This window comes from Chionomys nivalis, chromosome 1 (assembly GCF_950005125.1).
Source record: "Chionomys nivalis chromosome 1, mChiNiv1.1, whole genome shotgun sequence".
In the NCBI taxonomy this organism is placed as follows: Eukaryota; Metazoa; Chordata; class Mammalia; order Rodentia; family Cricetidae; genus Chionomys; species Chionomys nivalis.
The window spans coordinates 7,679,866-7,701,614 of NC_080086.1; the positions used below are offsets into that span (position 1 = coordinate 7,679,866).

At 44.6% G+C, this 21,749-nt stretch overlaps 1 protein-coding gene across 1 annotated transcript in view; it reads left to right on the forward strand.

Moving 5' to 3' along the window:
- Positions 1–21,749, forward strand: part of St8sia1 (ST8 alpha-N-acetyl-neuraminide alpha-2,8-sialyltransferase 1) — a 152,711-nt gene that overhangs the window by 72,840 nt on the left and 58,122 nt on the right. The window contains exon 3 of the mRNA XM_057787739.1: positions 18,224–18,333. Coding sequence (XP_057643722.1) covers positions 18,224–18,333 — 110 coding nt within the window. The remainder of the gene's footprint in view (positions 1–18,223; positions 18,334–21,749) is intronic.

Here is a 21,749-nt window from a genome sequence, read left to right on the forward strand (position 1 = left end):
GTAACCATTTGTGTTCAGATATTCTCAGAGAGCAGAAGAGGCCTTCAGATGCCATGGAGCTGGAGTTACAGGTGGTTGGTGGGTTATGAGCTGCTGGGTTCTGGGAACAAAACCAGGTCCTCTGGAAGAGCAGCAAGCTCTCTTAACCCCTGAGCTTTTTATGCCAGCTCTTTATTTAATAATTTTAATAAGTAGATGTAATTGCTCAAACTTATTTGATAGATGAGGAGAGGCCAGGAGAGGAGTAGCTGCCTCTAAGTTACCTATGGAACTGAGGTACCTAAGTCACCTATGGTCCACTTCTCCACTGTCATGCTTAACATGCATATCCATGGCATCCAGAAGATGGCTGTAAATATTTGTCTATATCCATGAATACATATAGAGTTCATGGAGTGTCTGCCTACGAAGTTTTCTTCAATAAAGTCATGCTTGAAAAGTGGTGAGAAACAAACCGGCCAGCCCCAAACTTGACAGTTCCTTGTGGGCTTGGTATTATGTATATTATACTCAAAAAGATGGTTTTACCTCAAAAATTATGCTGCCAGTGAGTTCTTTTTTTTCTCATAGAATTGGATAAAAGATGTATGAGCAGAAGGGTCCCTTTAGGCCATGGCCACCAAAATAGCCAAGGTTTATTTTCCTCAGATTCCAGTTGGCAAGATCTGGCATCTTTAAGAAATCCAAACACAGAGAGCCAGTCCCCTCCCTGACATACAGACACACAGAGTACACACCTTTCCTCACTTCCCATACAGAGAGACCTCCCTCCCTCAGAGAAAAGCCAGCTGATATAGATATGAATAAATTGCATTATATGAATCTTGGTTTACTGATACTAATTTAAGCTCAATCTTGTTATATGTATATTTCTGCTCTTGATTAAATTATTGTGATTGTGTAGTTCATTTAAAAATGTAATGTATAATTAGGAAATATAGGTTGTTAATGGATAATCATCAATAATAGTCAAGCTTATGGTCATGTTTGTTAGATTTTCTAGATATATAGAGATATATTTCAGTTAGATAGGAATTCTTCATATCTTTCAAAGACTACGGAATATGGCATTTAAAATGTTTAATAACTTAGGGCTTTTCATGACAATGAGACACGTCTGCTCCTGGCAGCACCAATCTACTTCAAGAGGAAGATGGGCATCGAGGAGGCTCCATATGGAGTTGGTTACCCATTTGATCAAGAAACTGCTCTTGCCTGGACTGTTGCATAAACCGGACATGAAAAACCGGCAGAGAGAGGACTGCTAAACTTGCCAAAAGGCGAGATGATCTTTCGAAGTTCCTGATTCATAAAAGAGTCTGTGAGACATTGTGTAGGATACAGAAGAAAGTGACTGAATTGTCTTTGGAATTTCCTGCTTCATGGAAATGTCTGCTGGATAATATGGGCCTGTAGGCTGAAGACAGATGCCCCAATGGTACAAAATAACTTTGATTGACTGTCCAGGCAACGAGATGGCTCTGTCATTTCTAGAGTTTTGGAAGCTGCTTACAATGTACTTCATGTTTACTTAGATAATATTGTATCCTTCTGAAGTCTTTGATAGAGTTGAAGAATAGATAGATAATTATAGTTTTCCTTTGTTTTGATAAAAGATAAAATAGATCTAAATATTGTAACTGTAGTTCTTATTTGATACCTGTTTTTTATATGTAATTTTACTATGTTAAGGTGAAAGCCTTTCTTTTTTTGTTTAAACAAAAAAAGGAAAAAAATTAAAAATAAATAAAAAAACAAAAAAGGGGAAATGGTGTAGGAGGTCCTTCTGTATTTGTATTGCTTTCATTGGTTGAATAAAGAAACTGCCTTGGCCTTTTGATAGGGCAGAATTTAGATAGGTGGAATAGACCAAACAGGATCCTGGGAAGAAGGGCAGTGTGGCAGATGCCATGAATCTCTGCCTGAGATGGATGTAAGTTAGAATCTTGCCGGTAAGCCACAGTTACGTGGTGATACACAGATTTAATAGAAATGGATTAATCAAGATGTGAGAGTTAACCAATAAGAGGCTAGAGCTAATGAGCCAGGCAGTGTTTAAATGAATACAGTTTCTGTGTGATTATTTCGGGTATAATCTAGCCGGGCAGCAGGACACAGCCTGCCACTCCACTTACTACAGTCAGCCTCTGCTGTAAGAGACATAGTGTAAGGAAGATCAAATGCATGTGCATAGGGCCAAAAAAAAAAATAGAAAAATGAACATTATAGTAACTTTATAACTTCATTTACATTTACTGGTTGTGGTTCTCTACCCAGCACATGTATGCATTCAGTGCGCTTATAACTTCTACAGACATGAGCCCATCCCCCCTCCAATCTTTCTGAGTTTGTTGAAGAGAGTCTCAAACTGTATCCAAGACTAGCCTGAAATTTACTCTGCAGCTCACGATGGCCTCATCCTTCAACGATCCTCCCAAATTAGCCTCCCAGGTTCTAGGATGACCCATGTTCAACTGTGAGAGTTCTTAAATGAACCGTATTGTCATGAGAGTGGAGCATAGTGGTACGTGTGTATGAGAATGCCACGATGAAACCCTGCTTTATATGTTATCCTGAAAACCCAAGGAAGACAAAAAGAGTAGATAAGCATGCCTGTTTATAGGAATACAGCATCTGAAACAGTTTAAAATTTAAATCAATGTTTTTATTTTGGGTTAGAAATAGTAGATATGCTTATTTAAATAAATGGATTTGGTTTCTCAAAATGTAACATTTTAGGTAAAATATTTAGGAAACAAATAAAAATCAAGTGTATTAAAAAATACACTAGCGATTGAGTAAGCTGACTGTATTTTTATAATTGTGCATGTGCATGTGTATGTGTGAATCTTTTTGTGTGTGCGTGTGTATGTGTGAGTGTGAGGTATGTGTATATGTGTGTCTGGTGTGTGTCCTCATGTGTGCAAGTATAGAAACCAGAAGCAGCTGTTAGGCATGTCTTTCTCACACTCTGCCTCAGTCCCTTAACACGGGATCTCTTTCTTGAACCTGAAGTTTTGGCAAGCCGCTTATCTTTGCCTGCCATTGTCAGGGCGATCGGCGTGTAAGACTCTGCCTAGCTGATTTTCGCAGTTGTTTCTGTTTGTTTTACATGGGCACTGGAGATTAGATGTTGAGTTATGGGCTAGGATTTCCTTCTATATCAGTGGTTCTCAACCTGAGTCAAGTATCTGATATCCTGCCTGTCAGATATTTTCATTATGATTCATAACAGCAGCAAAATTACAGTTATGAAGTAACAACAAAAATAATGTTATGGTTGAGCGTCACCACAACATGAGGAACTGTATTTAAGGGTCGCAGTGCGAGCGTGGTTGAGAACCACTTCTCTAGATGCTGATTCTGGGCTGTGACCAAGTCAGGATTTGACTCAGCCCTGTTGAAATCCAAATCTTTGGCTTTAGCTGTTCATGTGGCCTTGCCTTTCCCCTCTGATTAATACACTCTAAAATGATTATGATGCAATAAAGTCTCTTCCGTTATAATGAGATCTGGGGAAGCTCACTGAAATTTCCATGTAGAAATAGATGAATACTTTATCAATGCAACCCAAGAAAGCCTGATGAGGAAGTTGAGGCAGCAGTAGTCTTCCCTGTGAACCCAATTGTCTCTAAGGACGTCTCTGAACAAAATGATTGGACCAGCGCTCAAGGTCATGGGCAACAGGAGAAACACTGTGCGGATTGGGTTAATGAATGTATCTTTCAAAGGGGTCTTGAAGAGGCCTTCCAAGGTCTGGTGATTTCTGCAAAACTTTTCAAACTTTATTGTCTACATCAAAGCGAGAATAGACTTAACTGATAGCCACCGCCCCATCACTGCCATAATTGGCGACAATTCCAGTCAAAGGTCTCTTTGTTGTCAGTGAAACTTGTGATTTTCCTGCCTCAACCACCAAAGGGCACCCCATCATCAGTCAGAAGTGTGCCAAACATGACAAAAAATCTTCAACATTAAGGAATTGATTAAATTGTGAATTGCTATTGCAGTTGAATAACCTGATGGTAAAATGAAATGGAAAGAGACCGAGCATACACTGTTAAGCCTTCAAGGCAGAATGCACAAGGGCTGGGGGACCACAGGGAGTCATGAGGGAATATTGACATTTTTCTCAACAGAAATGAGAGGAACTTTTCAGAACCCCTATGGAACTTTTTTAGCTCCATAGAATCCTGGGTTTATCTTTTTCTAACTACCCTCCAAAGGGTTCTCTAATTTTGTTTGAGCTCCAGAAGGAAAAGGGGATTTTCTCAGTGACAGGCAAAAAGTCCCCTAAAACACGAATATTCCTGTACTTTTCTGAGTAGCTTTGGTCTGACCATGAGCAGCACTCTCTGAGTTGCCGAGTCTGCTGTAGTCTTGCAGTTCTAGAGAACCCATGCAAACCACATCTGTCCTCCAGATGAGCTTCATCTGGCTGCTACCATGTGGAAAGACCATTTGAAGCACCTGCCAACATTTTGTGTATATCTGTACCTGACCATGTTTGTGTGAATGTACAGTTCTTTGGGTGCTTTACATCTTGGTGTGTGCATTAAGGGGCAGTGAGTGAACCCATGTGTCCTGTGGAGACTAGAACAGAACACCCAATGTCTTCTTCTGCTCCTCTCTCTCTCGTTACCTTGAGACAAGAGTGGCTCCCTGAACCCAAAGCTAGCTAGGTCAGTAACCTCTCAAGACCCAGATATCTGCAACTCCCATGCTGGAGGTACAGTTGCATTCAACTGTCTACATGAGTGCCAGGGATTTGAACTCAGGTCCCCATGTATGCCTAGGAAGTGTTAGTCACTTTTCCTATGGCCAAATACTTGTGATGAAGCAATTTAACAGGGAGTGTTGTCTGGGTTCACAGTTTGAGAGAGTAGCCGTCATGGTGGGTGGGGGTAACCACTGTGGCAGGAGCGTGAGGCCGCTAGTTATGGGAATAGCCAGGAAGCAGAGAGCAGTGAAACCCTGCATTCTTCTCATGCTCCCCTTTTATTCAGCTGGAGACCATAGGTCATAGATCTGTGCAGTCTGAGGAGGTGAGTCTTCCCTCCTAGTCAACCTTTTCTGAAACACACACACAGATACACACAGATAGACAGACAGACACACACACAGACAGACAGACAGATACAGATAGACAGACACACACACAGACACACACACAGACATACACACATATACATACACACAGACATGCACATACATTCACTCACACAGATAGAGAGAAAGGCAGGCAGAGACAGACAGACAGACACAGAGAGACAGAGAGGTGTGTTGGTGGAGCGGCGGTGCTGCATTCCGCCACCCGGTTAGCTTTACCTGGAATAATCACATGGAAACTGTATTCTTTTGAACACTGCCTGGCCCATTCGTTTCAGCCTCTTATTGGCTAGCTCTTACATATTGATCTAACCCATTTCTAATATTCTGTGTAGCGTCACGAGCTGGCTTACCAGGAAAGATCTTAACCTGCGTCTGTCTGGAGTGGGATAATCATGGTGACTCACTGACTCTAATTCTTTCTCCCAGCATTCTGTTCTGTCTACTCCGCCTACCTAATTTTCTGTCCTATTAAAGGCCAAGCAGTTTCTTTATTACTTAACCAATGAAACAACAGATAGAAAGATGACCCTCCTCCATCAGAGGTGGTGTTTCCATTGTTAATGGGTAGCACACCAGAGATGGCTACTCAGACACAGTTTATAACCAGTTGGAAGTCTTTATTCCAGCCAGGTGTGACTACATCACAGTGCAGTTGGGAGACCTAGGTGTGGCCAAAGTCCAGAACAGAGTGGTTTTTAAAGACAGGCATCTTGCTTGGCAGCTGCCGGGACACTTCTGTTTGAAGCAAGCAGTTTGACAGAGGCTAAGATAAGCAGTTAGCTGGAGGGGGTTCTACACAAACAGGTAGGAAAGAACTAAAAGGAACTTAAGAGGAACTAAGATAAGTTAGTTAGCATAACCTGACCTTTGATTCCTTTGAATCGGGTAATTTTCCATGGGATTCTCCATCAAAGAGATCAAATTCTAGTTATCCCAGACATGTTCTCAGCAAGAATACAATATGGGGAACTTCTGGACTGTGAAGTCCCATCATGCCATGGATGGAGACCTCTGGACTGTGAATTCCCATCATGCCATGGACGGGGACCTCTGGACTGTCCCATCCCATCATGCCATAGATGGAGACCTCTGGTCTGTGAATTCCCATCATGCCATAGATGGAGACCTCTGGTCTCTGAAGTTCCATCATGCCATAGATGGAGACCTCTGGTCTCTGAAGTCCCATCATGCCATGGATGGTGACCTCTGGACTGTCCCATCCCATCATGCCATGGACGGGGACCTCTGGACAGTCTAGTCCCATCATGCAATGGATGGAGACCTCTGGACTGTGAATTCCCATCATGCCATGGACGGGGACCTCTGGACTGTCCCATCCCATCATGCCATAGATGGAGACCTCTGGTCTGTGAATTCCCATCATGCCATAGATGGAGACCTCTGGTCTCTGAAGTCCCATCATGCCATGGATGGTGACCTCTGGACTGTCCCATCCCATCATGCCATGGACGGGGACCTCTGGACAGTCTAGTCCCATCATGCCGTGGATGGGACCTCTGCACTGTGTAGTCCATCATGCCATGGATGGGGACTTCTGGACTGTCTAGCCTGTCATTACATGGACATCTAAATTCATTCCAGTTGACAGTGATGTGTGTGAGGGGTTGAGAGCATTTGATTGATTTTATACAAGAATATTATGGGACACTTCCAATTTCCCAGCTCTCCCCAGAGGTCTTTGAACGGGTGGGAGCGAGACTGCATTAGCGACTTTTCTATTGCTGTTGGAAGACTCTGCTCAGAAGGAACTCAGAAAGAAAATGGCTCATTTAGGCTCACAACTCGCAAGTCACACTCTGTCGCTGTGGGAATTCAGGTCAGGGACTCAGTCAGGAGCCTGGAGATAGGAACTGAAGCAGAGGTACTGGAAGAATGTTGCTAACTGACTTGATCCCCATGTCTTGTTCAGCCTGGTTTCTTATAGCACCCAGGACCACCAGCCCAGGGGTGGCATCACTTACAATAGGCTAGGCCTTTCTGCACCAAACATCCATCAAAAAAACCACCCCATAGGCTTACCTATAGCCTTTTCTTATGGGTGCATTTTTTCAATTCAGGCTCCTTTCAGATGACTCCATGAGTAATCTTGTTTCCAGTTGACATAAAACTAGTCAGCTCAGGTTCCAAAAATATACATCATAAGTATGGGTGCTGGGGAGTCCAATTTATGGTGACCACATTATGAAAAATGGAGAGAAGGTGACTACGAGGCAGAATGAAATCAATCAGGAGATGATTTTAGGTGGGAAACTTAGAGACCACGTAAGTGACTGGAGACTTATCAAGGGGCTCCTCGCGATACTTTGGGAAGCCGAGCTAGGAATAAAGGGTGGTCAGGAGTCACCTCGCTCCCTTTGATGCTTTTCAGAGTGGGGAAAATGCAGGCAGCATTATTCCTAAAAATATCTGATGATTTATGTCCTGGTTGTTTAATAGATCAATCAATCTTGCTTTCTTTTCTCAATGCAAATATTTAACTCACTAGCTGATCTTAGACTGTTAGTTCATGTCTCTAATCAGTGAAATTTGATTAACAGTTCAGCAATCCACTGCATTACTGACGAATATGCAATATTTATAGCTGAAGACAATGTGGAAGTCTTAATTCATGTAACCTTTTAATGGAACAAACACTAAACCAGAGGTCAGAATTTTTGACCTGGCCCTTTGCACAGTGCCCAGTAGCTGGGTGCTTGACAATAAATTTTTGTCAAATACCCTTAGTTGAATTTTCCTTGGTGTTTGTAGTTCTTGATTTGGGGGAAATGGGAGGAAGGAGTACTTTTGTGTTCCTTTTGGTGGCAAGGTCACGTCCAGAAATAAGTGAGAGGACAGGAAATCAGTGACAGGCATCGACTCTGCTGTCAGCAGCGTCCTGCTGACATTTTGGTGGTGGTTTTGCTGTGTGCTGGGGGTGGTTTCCATGAACTGCCTTGTTTGGAAACATCAAAAGAGGCTTCTGGTTTGAGACAAAATAACAGACAGTAAACCCAAAACTTTCCAAAGTGCTAGAGAAATGGTTTTTCCAGATTCTATAGATTTGCAAGCCAATGCACACAGCTCTGACTCATTGAGCATAAATAAATTCTAACTGGCATCTACTGTGTTGCACCATCAAGTGTTCCTTGGGTGTGTGAGCACATCCTATCTGGCATGGTACCTGCAGATCTGAAGGGTGAAAACAATCCCATGGGGGAGGTGGGGGAGGTAATGAAGGAAGGGAAACGGGAGGGGGACAAGGGTGCTGCAGCAGCTTCCACCAAGGTAGGGAGGCACATTCAGGTTGTGTTTGAGGAAGCAGACATACACAAAAGGAGCAGAGGAGATGCTGGATATCTGCCTAGTTAATCTGGGGGACGCAAAAGAACAAGCAGAAAGTTTATGGTGGTGATGCGTTCTGGATACCTTGGTAAGATCTGTGTCTGAGGGAACATGGTGGAACTTTTAGTTTAAGAAAGAGTAACTTCCACCAGGCTTCGTTTTGGAAAAATTAGAATATGAATTACTATGTACCATGGGGATGAACTAGAGACCATCTATATGTAACCAGTAACTGAGTGTGCGTGTGTGCGTGTGTGTGTACTCATGCATGCTCTTAATTACACCGAGGGGAAGAATTCAAGAGGCTCTGTTAGCACTGGGTGTTAGGACGATTTGAAAAGCTAGTCTATGATACCAAGGGCCTGTTGGTTCACACACAATTTTAATAGGGGCTATTGACCACTTTGTGTCAGATATGACTCTTTAGTTTTCAGAGCTCATGGAGCAGAAACCAGTGTGCCCACAGAACGGTGGGTCAATAGAGTAGGAGGGGAAACACTGAAGCTGGGAGTTGGTTGAAGGCTGATGGGGTTCAGGGGCAAGACCCACTTACACAGCCGTTCTCACCCTTCCTAATGCAGAGACCCTTGAATACAGTTCCTCATGTTGTGGTGACCCCAACCCTAAAATTATTTTTATTGCTACTTCATAACTGTAATTTTGCTACTGTTATGAATCATAATGTAAATAGTTTTGTTTTGCTAATGGTGCCCTGACCCATAGGTTGAGAACCATTATACTAACAGGAAGGTGTAGCTCTCTAGGCCATTTCCAGTGAAGGATGGGCAAGCATAGGGCCTATGATGGGAGAGTCAGTCCTTCCTCCTTTCAGTCCCACCATGGAGGAGACTTCCTGCTACTTTGAAATGTTATGTGCCCTTATATCCTCTTACACCACGAGGGAAACAACAGCTCCAGTAAATTCTGATGAATTCTAAAGTGGAGCGACACACAGGCACGGTGTAAGGTACAGTCTCTGTCTCTGCTTTGGCACTCTACAGGCAGAAATGACACCAGCAATGAATAATTAACTGGGCATTGCCTAAGAGATGATCAATAAGTCTTCTAAATGGTCACATGGAGTCATACCATATGGGGTTGTGCCCTCAGCTAAAAGACTGTATGCAAATATGCAAAATTTCAAAGTGTTACTTTTTTATAGTGGTTTTAACAACAAATTTTAATAAACCAAAGTACCAGTTTATGGTGGCCTTGCAAACAAGAGGTCCTGAGTTCAATCCCAAGCACCCACATCAAAAACCTGGTATGCCATTTACTTATAATTCCAGTACTGGGGATGTAGAGGCAGGAGGGTCCCTCTAGTCTAGCCAGCTCTGCAAGGCTCAGGTTCAGTGAGAGACCCTGTTTCTAAAAGATGAGGTCGAGAGTGATTGAAGAAGACACCCAACATTGAGTTCTGTCCCCCCAACACAGAGAATGCTCAGTATATAAATATTCACATGATTCAGTTCCCAGTTTCACATGTTCTATAGAAAACATACTACTGACTTACCTCTCTCAAATCACAATGATGTTAGTAGAGAGGGGATACCAACCTCAGCATCGATGTTGTGGGGAAATTGTTCTCACACAACTGCCACTGTTAAATGCCTTTGAATGACGAGATCTACAAGTGTTGTACAGTTGGTACTTTCATAGCCCTAGAGAAGGCTTGGGATAATCTTTTCAACAGAATTCAATAACTAAATATCTGTCATAAGAAGCATTGTCCTTTAAATAAACGAACTAATTACTAGATATTGTTCATCACACACATGCTCCCGCATGAAAAGGAAGAATGCTGCTGGAAATTTAATTTGGACCCACAAGGGCCTCGTCAAATGATGGGAAGGGCAAACGCATTCTGGTTTACCTCTTGGAAAGAGCTGGGGCTTCTTTGACTTAACGGTATCTCTGTTTTGCTTGGCCAGAGGGTATACTGCTTGTTAGGGATTTTATTTCCGGGAAACTGTTCATCTTTAGTTGACAAAATGAAGCCATTGAGCCAGAGACACAGTTATATGCATCTGAGGGATATTGGTGGAGGGTTGCGGCTAAATTGGTGTGTTGCTTCCAATATAATTAGGTCCTTGAACAGGGCAATGCAATTAAATATGTTGAGGAGGGCATAATTAGATGGGTGGATGATAGTGTAATTACATTCATAAGAGGGGGGCTATAATTAGACGTGAAGAAGGGAGGGGTGTGTTTAGACGCTTAGGTTGAGGGTATAATTAACATATGTGCAAGAAATTAAATTATGTGTGTGAGTGAAGTATAATTAAGTGTGGGTATCCGACTCCAGTGGTAGGTGAGCGGAAAGAGAAAGGATTGGGCTGGATGCAGGGAGGGGTGCATTGATGTCCTTATTGTCAAAAACTTGAAATCTTCATCAAGAAAAGTGGGCATATGTTTTGTCATGGCGACTAATAGCAGTTGGCATGGTTCTGACAATCTTTGGGGTCATTTAAAAGGTTAGCAATGCAAAACTTCTACTTGTCTGATATGATTTAAGCCCCATACTTAATACTGGTAGTGACTCTTTCTAAAGTCTCATTTGATGGCTAAGAGGTATGTTTTTCTGACTTTAACCTTTAACTATGTAAGGGAGCCTTCTTCTCTATTACCATCAAGGAGAAAAAGGTTGGAGGGAAACGGTGTGAACAAACAAATAATCATAAAACCTCATTGCTCCCACTGACAACAAAAGCATGAACCCTTCCTTCCAGTTTTATCCCCTTTGTATTATCAAGTGCGAAAATTTGCATCAACTCTTAGCTCAGAGAGTACGACCTAAAGTTACATTCATAATGAAATCAGCAAATCTTAGCTATGGTGGCTCTGTTATTTTGAACTTTGAAAATAGTATTTGTTCCTAAATGGTTATGATATCCACCCTACAAAAGAGCAACAAAGCAAAAGGTGTAAACCAGGACTAGCAAGGGGAACTAGAAAGTGGGGGAGGAAGCTGGCAGAAGAGTCAGTGGCCGGCAAAACTCATTCAGGGTACTGAAGACCATCACACTGAAGCAGGAGAGTACAGTGAGAATTCTAATGATCAGATCTGCCCTGTATTAACCATAAAACCACGGGAGTCAGGTCTGGCATCACACCTGCTATCCTAGCAATTTGGGAGGCAGAAGCAGGAGGATCAGGAGTGCAAAGCCAGCCTCAGCTACGTCATGAGTTGAAAGCTGGCCTGGACCCCGTCTTTAAAAGCAGAATTATGATAATAACGAACAAAGAAAAAAGAAAACCAACATGAAAGCAATGGAAACAACACACAGAAAACCTTCATGTTTTTTGTTTTGTTTTATGTGGTTTTTTTTTCTGTTGTTGTTTTCCAAGATGAGTTTTCTCTATAACAGCCATGGCTATCCTGGAACTCGCTCTTTAGACCAGGCTGGCCTCAGACTCACAGAGATCTGCCTGCCTCTGCCTTCCAAGTGCTGGGATTAAAGCCGTGCGCCACCACTGCCTGGCCAGATGCCACGCTTTTATTGTGGATTTTTTGTTTTGTGTTGGCACTCTTGGTCCAATGGTGAATAGTGATATGGAGGCATAAACCAAATAACCCTTTCCTTCCCACCCTCTGAGGGTCACGGTGTTTCAGCACAACAGCAGTGACTCTAGCTAGGACACTCACTCTAGACAATGGTTATGTCTAAGATGGGTGAGTAGGTACACTGATCTCTGTACCAGGAACTGAGGTCCACAGCATGGGAGACAGCCCAAGGGAGGGAGGAAGAGTGGAGGCATCTGACTTTGTGACTGACTCTGATTGTCATTTCTTCATTCTTTTAATTATAAGATCATTCAGGGGTGTTCTGGTACTGTTTGCATAAGGCACAAGCCCCCAGGCTTCAGTTTTCAGATGTTGATGAATTTTTTTCACAAGTCATTGTGTTGGCCAAGAATATTTTCACAGTTGGCTGTTGGAGCTGGTGGCTGACAAAGTTCTCCTAGCTTTCAGGGATGGCAAGATTGTCCAACAGTTAAAGGCGCTTGCTATGCAAGCCTGGTGGCCAAAGTCTGGTTCCTAACCCTAACCTAAATGTGGAAGGAGAGAAAGTGCTCTATAGAGTTACCCTTTGACCTCCATAATGGCGCTGTCACTTTTGTGCCCACAGCACAATAAAACAGATAATTTTAAAAAAGTCGTCTAGCCTTCAAAAACACTTCACTATCATTCGTGGTGCAGAGCACCTAAGAGTCTAATTTCCACTTGCATTCATATATGAGCTTTCTGAACGCTATCTAATAGATGAGACACCCCGTCCCTTTACTTCCGTACTCCGCATGGACCCAGCATGTTGTAGACGCCTGGTTTGCATTCTGCTAGACACAAGCCATAGGAACAGGGCACACCGCAGCTTTCCTAGCAGCTCTCTACCCATAACAGATGCTTATCAAATGGTTGTTGAGTGAACATAGAAGTTGGTCACCAGCGCTAAATGAGGCCAAGAGGTGAGGTGTTGAAGATAAGGCGTGGGGGCGGGGGCTCTCAGATAACCAGCTTTACAAACCACCTTCCTTTTAACGAGGGTGATAGGATTTGTTCTTTAGGTCTGAAGATTAGTTGATTCGTCTGCTGCATCAAAAGGAAACCACAGTGAATTAAATGACCATGCTCCTCATAGGCCCCGCTGTTTGGACACTCCATCTCCAGGCGGTGGTACTGTTAGCAGGGGCAGCCTTGCTGGAAGAAGGGCATCATCCTGAGGCCAGCTTTGTGTGTCCACAGCCTCTCGCTACTTTCTCTTTCCCGTCTCAGCTTCACACTTGTGTTTGAAGATGCCTACTCCTGCTGCCACGCCTCCTCACCACACTGGACTCATCCCTCTGGAGCCACAACCCCAAATAAATTCTTTCTTCCATAAGTTGCTTTTGGTCATGGTGTTTATCAAAGCAAAGCATTTAGGCTGCTCGGCTACCAATCCATGGAACACATGGAACCATCCTGTTCAGTATTTGATTGGACAGAGAAAGGTTCCAAAAGCTTTGGAACAAAAAAAGCCCTCACATTTTAAATCTCATAGTTTACATGTTGTAGATACACTTTCAAAGAGACCAATGGATTGGAAATCTGATTTTACTAAAAATCTATGTGAATCCTCTAAACTAAAGTGATCTCACACAAAGATGTGGTATACATGGTCGTGTTTTAGTAATACTCCGAGCACCTTATTTACTTTCGCCTTGCTGGAAGAAAATACCCTGAAAAATATCTTAAGAGAAAAGTAGGGGTTTTGGGCCTGCATTTCCAGGGGGACAGTCCATCATTGCAGGAACACAATGGCAGAGACAGGGAAGGTGCTGGTGGGAGCAGGAGGCTGGCTCATCACATTGAACCCGTACTCAGGGAATGAAGAGTAAAGAGGAGGTAGACCTAAGCTATCCAGACTCAAGGCCCACTCCCAGTGACACACTTTCTCCAACGAGGCTCCACTTCTTAAAGCTTCCAAAAACTTCCCAAACTGCACTACCAGCTGGAGATCAGACTCGTGAGTCAACGGGAGGGCATTTCCATCCAAATCCCCACAGCAATGCCCCATGAAGGAATTTAACTTTGTGTATAGTACTGTTGATTTTTATATAAATAAATGTATTGTAGTGTACGAATCATATATGCATATAGATTTCACAGTTTCCTGGTGGTGTTCAATGACCTCATCTTCCTTTAACTCTGAGTAGAGCATTCTTATCACACTTGCTTTCCTATGGGGCACTGAGAAGTTGAGGTGCCTGGGAAATGGGACTCTAAATCGGTTGACCTTACCACTGTGTTTCATCTAGCTAATGTCCTAATCAATCCTTTCACTTACAGTAATACTTTTTATTAATATGAGCAGGGGTATGGCAGCTCACTACCGTACGTGGCCACAGCAATATGCAAGGAGATACATCAGAAAACAGCATGGAAGGCCTTCCTAAAGACACACCCTTAAAATCCTAAGAGATCCCTTAATATTCTGGGTAGCCCCAACTGTTGCCCAGCACCCTGGACCTAAACTAGACAAAGGATATCATTACCCCATTAGTATTAGGTAGATAACACCCATAGGTTTTTCTCGTTGAAAGCTTTGGTGTAGTGTTATTGTTCACTGGTGTGTTAGCAGTTGCCGGCAGAGTGTTCTCAGGCACTTGAGAGCATTTATTGAAATGAAGTGAGATGAATTTCCTCTGTGAGTTCAGCAGTTAAGAAAATGAAGGAGCAAGCAAATGTCAGGTAAAAGTCAGCTCACTGTGTTTTTCCTAAGTCCTCAAGTTGTGCTTTGGACTTTGGGGTGATGCTAAGGGTGTAGACATCAATTCCTTAATTTTTTTCTAATAAATGGTTCTTTATTGTTAAGATCAAATTGCCCCTTGTTTTGTCCATGGAAGCACTGGAAATCTAGAATTGCCAAGGTGTAGACAAGTCCATGAGCTCTGGTTGGGGGATACAAGGAATGGAAACGGGCTGGGAGTTGAGTGGGTTGCTCTTCCCGGGTTGCAGAGGGTGTTCTGTCCCACAGTATCCTGCACGGTATGGCCTCCCTGCAGAGGGAGGGAGCAGAGCATAGAGGCTTGTGACATCCCCTCCCCTGTCCTGTAGCCTGGTGATTGGGACTTAGAGGCTCAGTTACTTTCCAGCACCATGTCTGCGTGCATGCCTCCATGTCCCACCATGTTGATAATGGACTGAATCTCTCAACTCTTAAGCCAGTCACTCCAGTTGAATGTTTTACTTGGTAAGAGTTGCTGTGGTTATGGTGTCTCTTTACAGCAATAGAAGTCCTAACTAAGACACTCTTCGTTTTTACCTCACACAGAGCAGTTCCTGATTGTGTGCTTAGTCACACACCTGACGAGGCCACTTGGACATCTGAAGGTCACAGCACCCTTGATGCTCTCAATGCTGACTTCTTAATCAGTCCCCAGACACACTCCTTCTGTGTTCTATAGCCCAGGAAGCAGCTGGTCATCTGTTGAAAACGAAACTCTCAGCGCCATTCCCTATTCCTCTCTTCTCTCTTTTCTCTCCTTCCTTTCTTTCTGCACACCAGCAAATCCATTCAGCACTTGCTCCCGATCCTTCCATAATCTGACCTCTTTCCCTTCTCCTGTCCCCTGTTCCAGGTCACTAAAGTCCCTGGTCAGGAATATGGCACCAGACTCCTCCCTGGTCCCTTTTCCTGCCCAGACTCTCCTCAGCTTGTTCTCACTGTAGCGTGGGTCATGATGCCACCCCCTGCCCATTTCCATGACTTGGTTCTCATCTTAGAATAAAAATCACTGTCTTTATGGCTCCCTACATGGCCTTCGCCACCCTCCCCACACATTCTTACTAGTCTTTATTCTCTCTCTCTCTCTCTCTCTCTCTCTCTCTCTCTCTCTCTCTCTCTCTCTCTCTCCCCCCTTGCCCTCTCCTGACTAATATGCAGACAAAAATAGCTCTTGGCCCCCATCTCACCCCAGGAATGCTCCCTCCTCAAGGTGTTTGTGCCAGTGGGCTCTACACATCCCTAAGTTCCCACATTCTCAGCTCCTCCAGGAATCTGTTCAAGGGTTTCCTATGCACGGTGGCTGATCACCTGCTGACCTTTGCAGCTCTCCTCAGGAAGTGTGTCCGGACTCTCTTACGCCTATGCCCTGTTTCTCTCCACAAACCACCTCACCATCTGCCCCACAGTTTATTCCCCCCGCATTCCTTTACCCTTCTGTGTTATAGAGTGTGAGTGCCCAGGAAACGCGGACTTTGCTTTGTCACTACCCCTCACATGTCACAGTAAACACTGCAGAATATACAAACAAGCTGACACAAGCGTCAGTCCCCAGCTTTCCGTCTGACTGATGGGAGATATCGCTCTGTTTTTCAGTGTTGATTCCAAATCTTCTTTTTAGGAATGACTAAGAAAAATATGCATTGCTCTAAACCAAGCTGCTTTCCCTTGCCTGTCTCCCCTCATGCACCTCACTCGGGAGCAGTTTACTGGGCTGATCTGGGCTGTGGAAATGCAGTTCTTTTCTCCCAGCAGGAAACTGCTTAGACATTACACTCCCAACACCACATATTTATCACCAATATTTACATAGCTCTGGCTGTTCATTTTACCACTAGAAATCAAGAGAATAAAATCTTCTCACATTGGACTAAGTGCCTCCTTCAGCTACCAATGAAAGCAGAGACTCTTGGGGATTTTTTTCCTGGCTGAGTTATTACTTCATGCCTAGGCAGGATCCTTTTATTGTATATTCATGAGCTAATTCCATTTGGTCTTTGGTATAGTCTGTATCATTTGCGTGAATCGCATGCAAATGGAGCACATGCAAATGACATGGCCTATCGATCTGGCTGTTTTCTAGATCAGTTATGTGTCTATTCAGGGTCTTTCCCCCAGCTACTCCGGTGACTGTGTTCTGTTCCAGCATCTTCAAGGAGCCTGGGTACCCGGCAGTTCTTGCTGACCCAGCTAGAAGAGGCCAAATGATTCATTTCACGTTCAGGGACTATTACTGGGTTTCCATATTCCCTGGCTCTATAAATAGCACTCCAGGGAGCACTCAGCCACACAGAACATTTTCTTTGTAGTCTAGCTCGATATTTGCAGAAGAAAGTCACATGCTGTCTGGTTTGACACAAGTCACCTGTCCCTTAATGGCTCCCAAGTTCTAAACAGAGCCACCCAGAGTGTTCTGCTCACAGCAGCGCGTTTTCTTCCAGCAAACACTGTCGCCCTTGTTTGTACTGCGTCCCCTGCCTGGCTGAATCCTGAGTATTCGTGTGTGTGTGTGTGTGTGTGTGCCAAAGGTCAGCACCAGGTGTCTTTATCAATTGCTTTACATCTTGTTTTTGGGGAAGGATCTTGCACTTAGCCTGGAGCTCATGAGTCTGATTGGCTACCTGGACAGTAAGCTCCAGAATCTCGTTGTCTTCAACCCCTGCCCCACCCCACCCCCACCGCTGGGATTCCAAGCACACACAGTCACATTCTGCTTTTTCATACAAGTTGTACATCTCACGTTCAGGACTCACACTTGCTAGGCAAGCACTTGACTGCCTGAGCGGTCTCTCTAGCCCTCTACTGATCATTCAAGTGCTAAAGCTTTGTCTGAGGGCTTGGGGACAGTACTGCCTGCTCCTTTAGGACTTCACATAGCAGTTGCTGAGGCTGTCTCCTTGGTGAAGTCAGCAACTTCATGGTACAGTTTAGCTGGTGGCTGAAGTTCACACTCTTGCCCCTTCTTTCTCTCCTCACCCCACACTGGGAATCTTGCCGCCTCAGACTTCTGTGTCCTAGCTGTCTCTAGAAGTTAACATAAGAAATACCCAGATGCTATTGGGGAGTGGATGGCCCATGGTGTCTTTGCACTCACATGGAGAACAGAACTCATTTGACTTTATTTCCTGTCTAAGGCCTTTAGAAGCAATCCTGTGTTTAGTTTGGACTTTTCTGTTTTCCCTCGCAAACACCTTGTGCTGTAAGCTCGGCCAATTTGAGAAAGAAAAAACAAAACAAAGCAATAACGCTGCTACATTTAAATATATTTCAGGGACTTTTTGTTTGTTTTGCTTTACTCCCCACCCCTACCCTGTGCCCTTTTTTCACCCCTAAGAAACAGGCCAGATTGTTCGTCAGCAATTCAGTGACGTCCTCCTTCTTCCCAGGGTTCTTTTTGGCCCTGCCAAGTCTGTCTTCAAATTCCTCAGGTCTGCTGCTGTCAATAATGATTTCTGAGCGCTTGTATGTCCTTTGCAGTGAAAACCCGCCTTGTTTTCTGTTGCTAGGCAACCCCCTTCCAGCTGCCATTGAAGAAATGCGCGGTGGTGGGAAACGGTGGGATTCTGAAGATGAGTGGCTGTGGCCGTCACATAGACGAAGCAGATTTTGTCATGCGGTAAGAGAGCACCCACAGCATGGCCTCTGAGTCCTCTCTTTGTCCCACCCTTCCATAAGCCCCGGGCCTTTCAAACCTAGTGGCTTGCAATTAATCTCCTGTTGCCTGTCTTTAGTTTCTCTTCAAGCCCATAGACAAGTGAGGTTATGAGTGCCCTAAAGGGAGCAAGGGAACTTTTCCCAAGGAATCTCAAAGCTGAGAAGGCTGGGCAGCAACAGAGGTAGCTCTGCTGCTTATGAAGGCAGCAGGGAGAAGAGTGAGGCCTCGGATCTTCCCTGAGATTATCTACTTGGGTGATTAAAGCCTTGCAAACTGCTCTTTCCTCAGGGCTGACTCCACATGAATAAACATTTTAGTAATTGTGAGGGTACCCTTCTCTTCTTAGCTTTCCACAGAGGCATTTGAAAGCAGCGAGTGGGATCTAAAGATGGGGTTTTGGTCTGAGTTGTGACTATGAACGTGGCAAGAAGGATCAGCGAGGCAACCACATCAAAAGGAATCTTGATCAAGGGACTGAGCAGCATGGGGAGGTGTGGAACAGACCTGAGTTTGGTAAAGGACAAGAGAGCCCCTTCAGGGCAGTGATTAAAACTGCTAACCCTGACCAAGGGCAGACACCATCCAACTGTGAGTCTGGGCCAACACTGGAGGCCTGTAGAGCAAAGACAGCAAGTGGCTGCGTCTGCGCGGTGGGGGTGGCGCTTGTCTAGCTAAGAAGGAAGGTGGACGGTCCAAAAGGGCACGGTCAAGACAGAAATCATGCGAGGGACCACATCCTGAAGCCAGGTCAGGAGAAGAAGTGGGCTCTGCCATGAGAGGTACGATGGAGTAAGGGACAGGACCATTCAGGTGGGTTTGTGGAGTGGGGGATGGCGAGGGAAATGGAGAAAAATTAACATGCTCAAGACTAAACACGGCCCCTGGAGTACCAGCCCAGCTTATTGGAGACACAGTGTGGGAAAAGGAAAGCATGTCTCATCGAGGAAGCAAAAGAACATTGAGAGGCTGGTGGAATCTTTCAGGTGAACCCCCAAATTTCAAGGATGTAGGAATGACTATGAACCAGGAACCCAAGGATTCTGGAACCAGACAGAGACTTAAGTTTGATTCCTAGCATCTACCTAAAAGGCTGGGTGCAGACCAGTAGCCTTTACATGCGCGACACACACACACACACACCATGGAGTCACATGTAGGGTGGGGGTGGTGCCCTAAGAATTCTGATTCAACATGGAACTCTACACTATTTGAGTGTTTCGGGTGGAGGCATCTTCCTAGAGTTTGCCACATACCCTGTCAGAAGAGAGTTACTTTGCCGCCAAGACATGTTGTCTCCCTTGGAGAAACTTGTAGCAGTGGGGGTGTGGGGTGTAGGTGTGGGCCTGGGGTGCCTTCCTTTCCTGCCTTTCCTTCGAGAGTACTCTAACGCCACTTTCCACTGTAGGACTGTGTTTTCTTCTTGACTGCTATTTATTTCATTTGACCTTATTTTTGCAATGTATACAAATATTGGGGAAAGGAGTGGACAGCTTTTCATTTAAGACCATGAGTGCAGCACTCGATGCAGAAGAAGCCCTGGCGCCAAATCCTTTCCTTGTTCCACTGCAGGCTGAGGAACAAGATTTAATAAACACTAAAGCAGAGAGAAGCTTCATGAAGCAGCCTTCTCTATAGCTCCAGTGAGTGTAGCTTGGGTATCACGAGACATGGGAGAAGGTGTAGGAGAAATAAGAACATCATAGGAGTGGAATAAATCTCACAGAAGGCAGAGGCAGGTGAGGGTAGCAGGGAGCCTCAGCGATGTCAGGCACCTACTCCAGTCCCTGAGTTTTCACATGAGGCTGAAAAGCTAATGAAGAACCCAGTGTTGGGAGAACATGCCAACTGCACGGTTGACCAGGCTGGTGCCCTACACTGTATTTCATTATCTCTGCCTAGGCCGTTAGAGGAAGGATAAGGAGACATTCCTCAGTAAACTCTGATTTTATACATGCTTCTATGAATACTGTGTCATTGTCGTATTTACGTCCTTTTCAAACCTGCAAGCTGTCCCGGATCACGATTGAGGAGCTTCCTCTAAACGCTAAGTGAAGCAGTGTTAGCAGAGGTTGCAAGGCAGCAGCCTGGTCCAGCACCTCCAGCAGGCTGCACATAACCAAGTAGCTCCATGATTCTGTCCGCCACTGACCCATCATTGTCTCAGCTCCCACCCTGACCCGCAAGCCAATTCTTAAGTCAGTCTTCCCTTAAATTGCTAACCTGTTCACCCTGGAGGGTACATTCTTGCCCTCATAGATAACTATCCTCATCTGGGGTGGAGGTGGCTTGTCCTATGAGGTTTTATTTGTCTGGAAGTTAAGGTGACTCAAGAGAAGGGCTAAGAACAGTAACATTTCTGCTTTAGCACCCAAAGAGTGGGCACAAGATGAGAAGAGACGCTAGTCTCTCCTCTTGCTCTCAGTTACCCTATGGCCCAAGGGGAAGTCAAGCTTTTTGGCAAAAACAGATTCTGCTGCTGCTGCTGCTGCTGGGGTGTGTGTGTGTGTGTGTCTGTGTCTGTGTGTGTGTGTTTGTGTGTGTGTGGCTACCATTAGGAAGATGAATATTTTTAACCTAACATGTAAAAGAGCCAGCCTAAGCACCACCAGGGGATTATCTTGTGGTGTCCCATTTATCCCAAATAAGCACGACTAGGTTGGCCTTTTACACAGCCTGCTGTTGATACCATCTATACAAGTTCAGAACTGTTGAGTGCCTGGGGAATTAGACCACATGTGGTCTGGGCAAATGCAGTGGGGGGAAGGGGTCTCCACATAGTCTTGCCTGTACAGTGTACCCAGATTACAGCTGAAAATGTCCTCGAGGCATGTTCTTAAACCATCCCATAATGTTCTTTGCATAGACATTTTTAAAACATATCCTTCAAAATGTTAAAAACCAACTTGTTGCGGGAGGTCCTTCCGCTCCTCCAGCCAATAGCCACTGAGATACCAGCCCATTGGGGTGTGGTCTCTCTCCCTTTAAAAAAGTGGCCACTTCCCTCCTCGGGCTCTCTTACTTCCTGCTCCGCTTCCGGCGACTAGACTCCCTTCCTGATTGTGCAGAGGACTGTTGATGGAGGAGTTACTTTCATTTAATAAAGAAACTGCCTTGGCCCATTTATAGGCCAGCCCTTAGGTGGGTGGAGTAAACAGACAGAATGCTGGGAGAAAGAAGCCGAGTCAGTCAGTCGCCATGATTCTCCCACTCCAGACAGACGCAGGTTAAGATCTTTCCTGGTAAGCCAGCTAGTGGTGCTACACAGAATATTAGAAATGGGTTAGATCAATATGTAAGAGCTAGCCAATAAGAGGCTGGAACTAATGGGCCAGGCAGTGTTCAAAAGAATACAGTTTCCGTGTAATTATTTCAGGGCA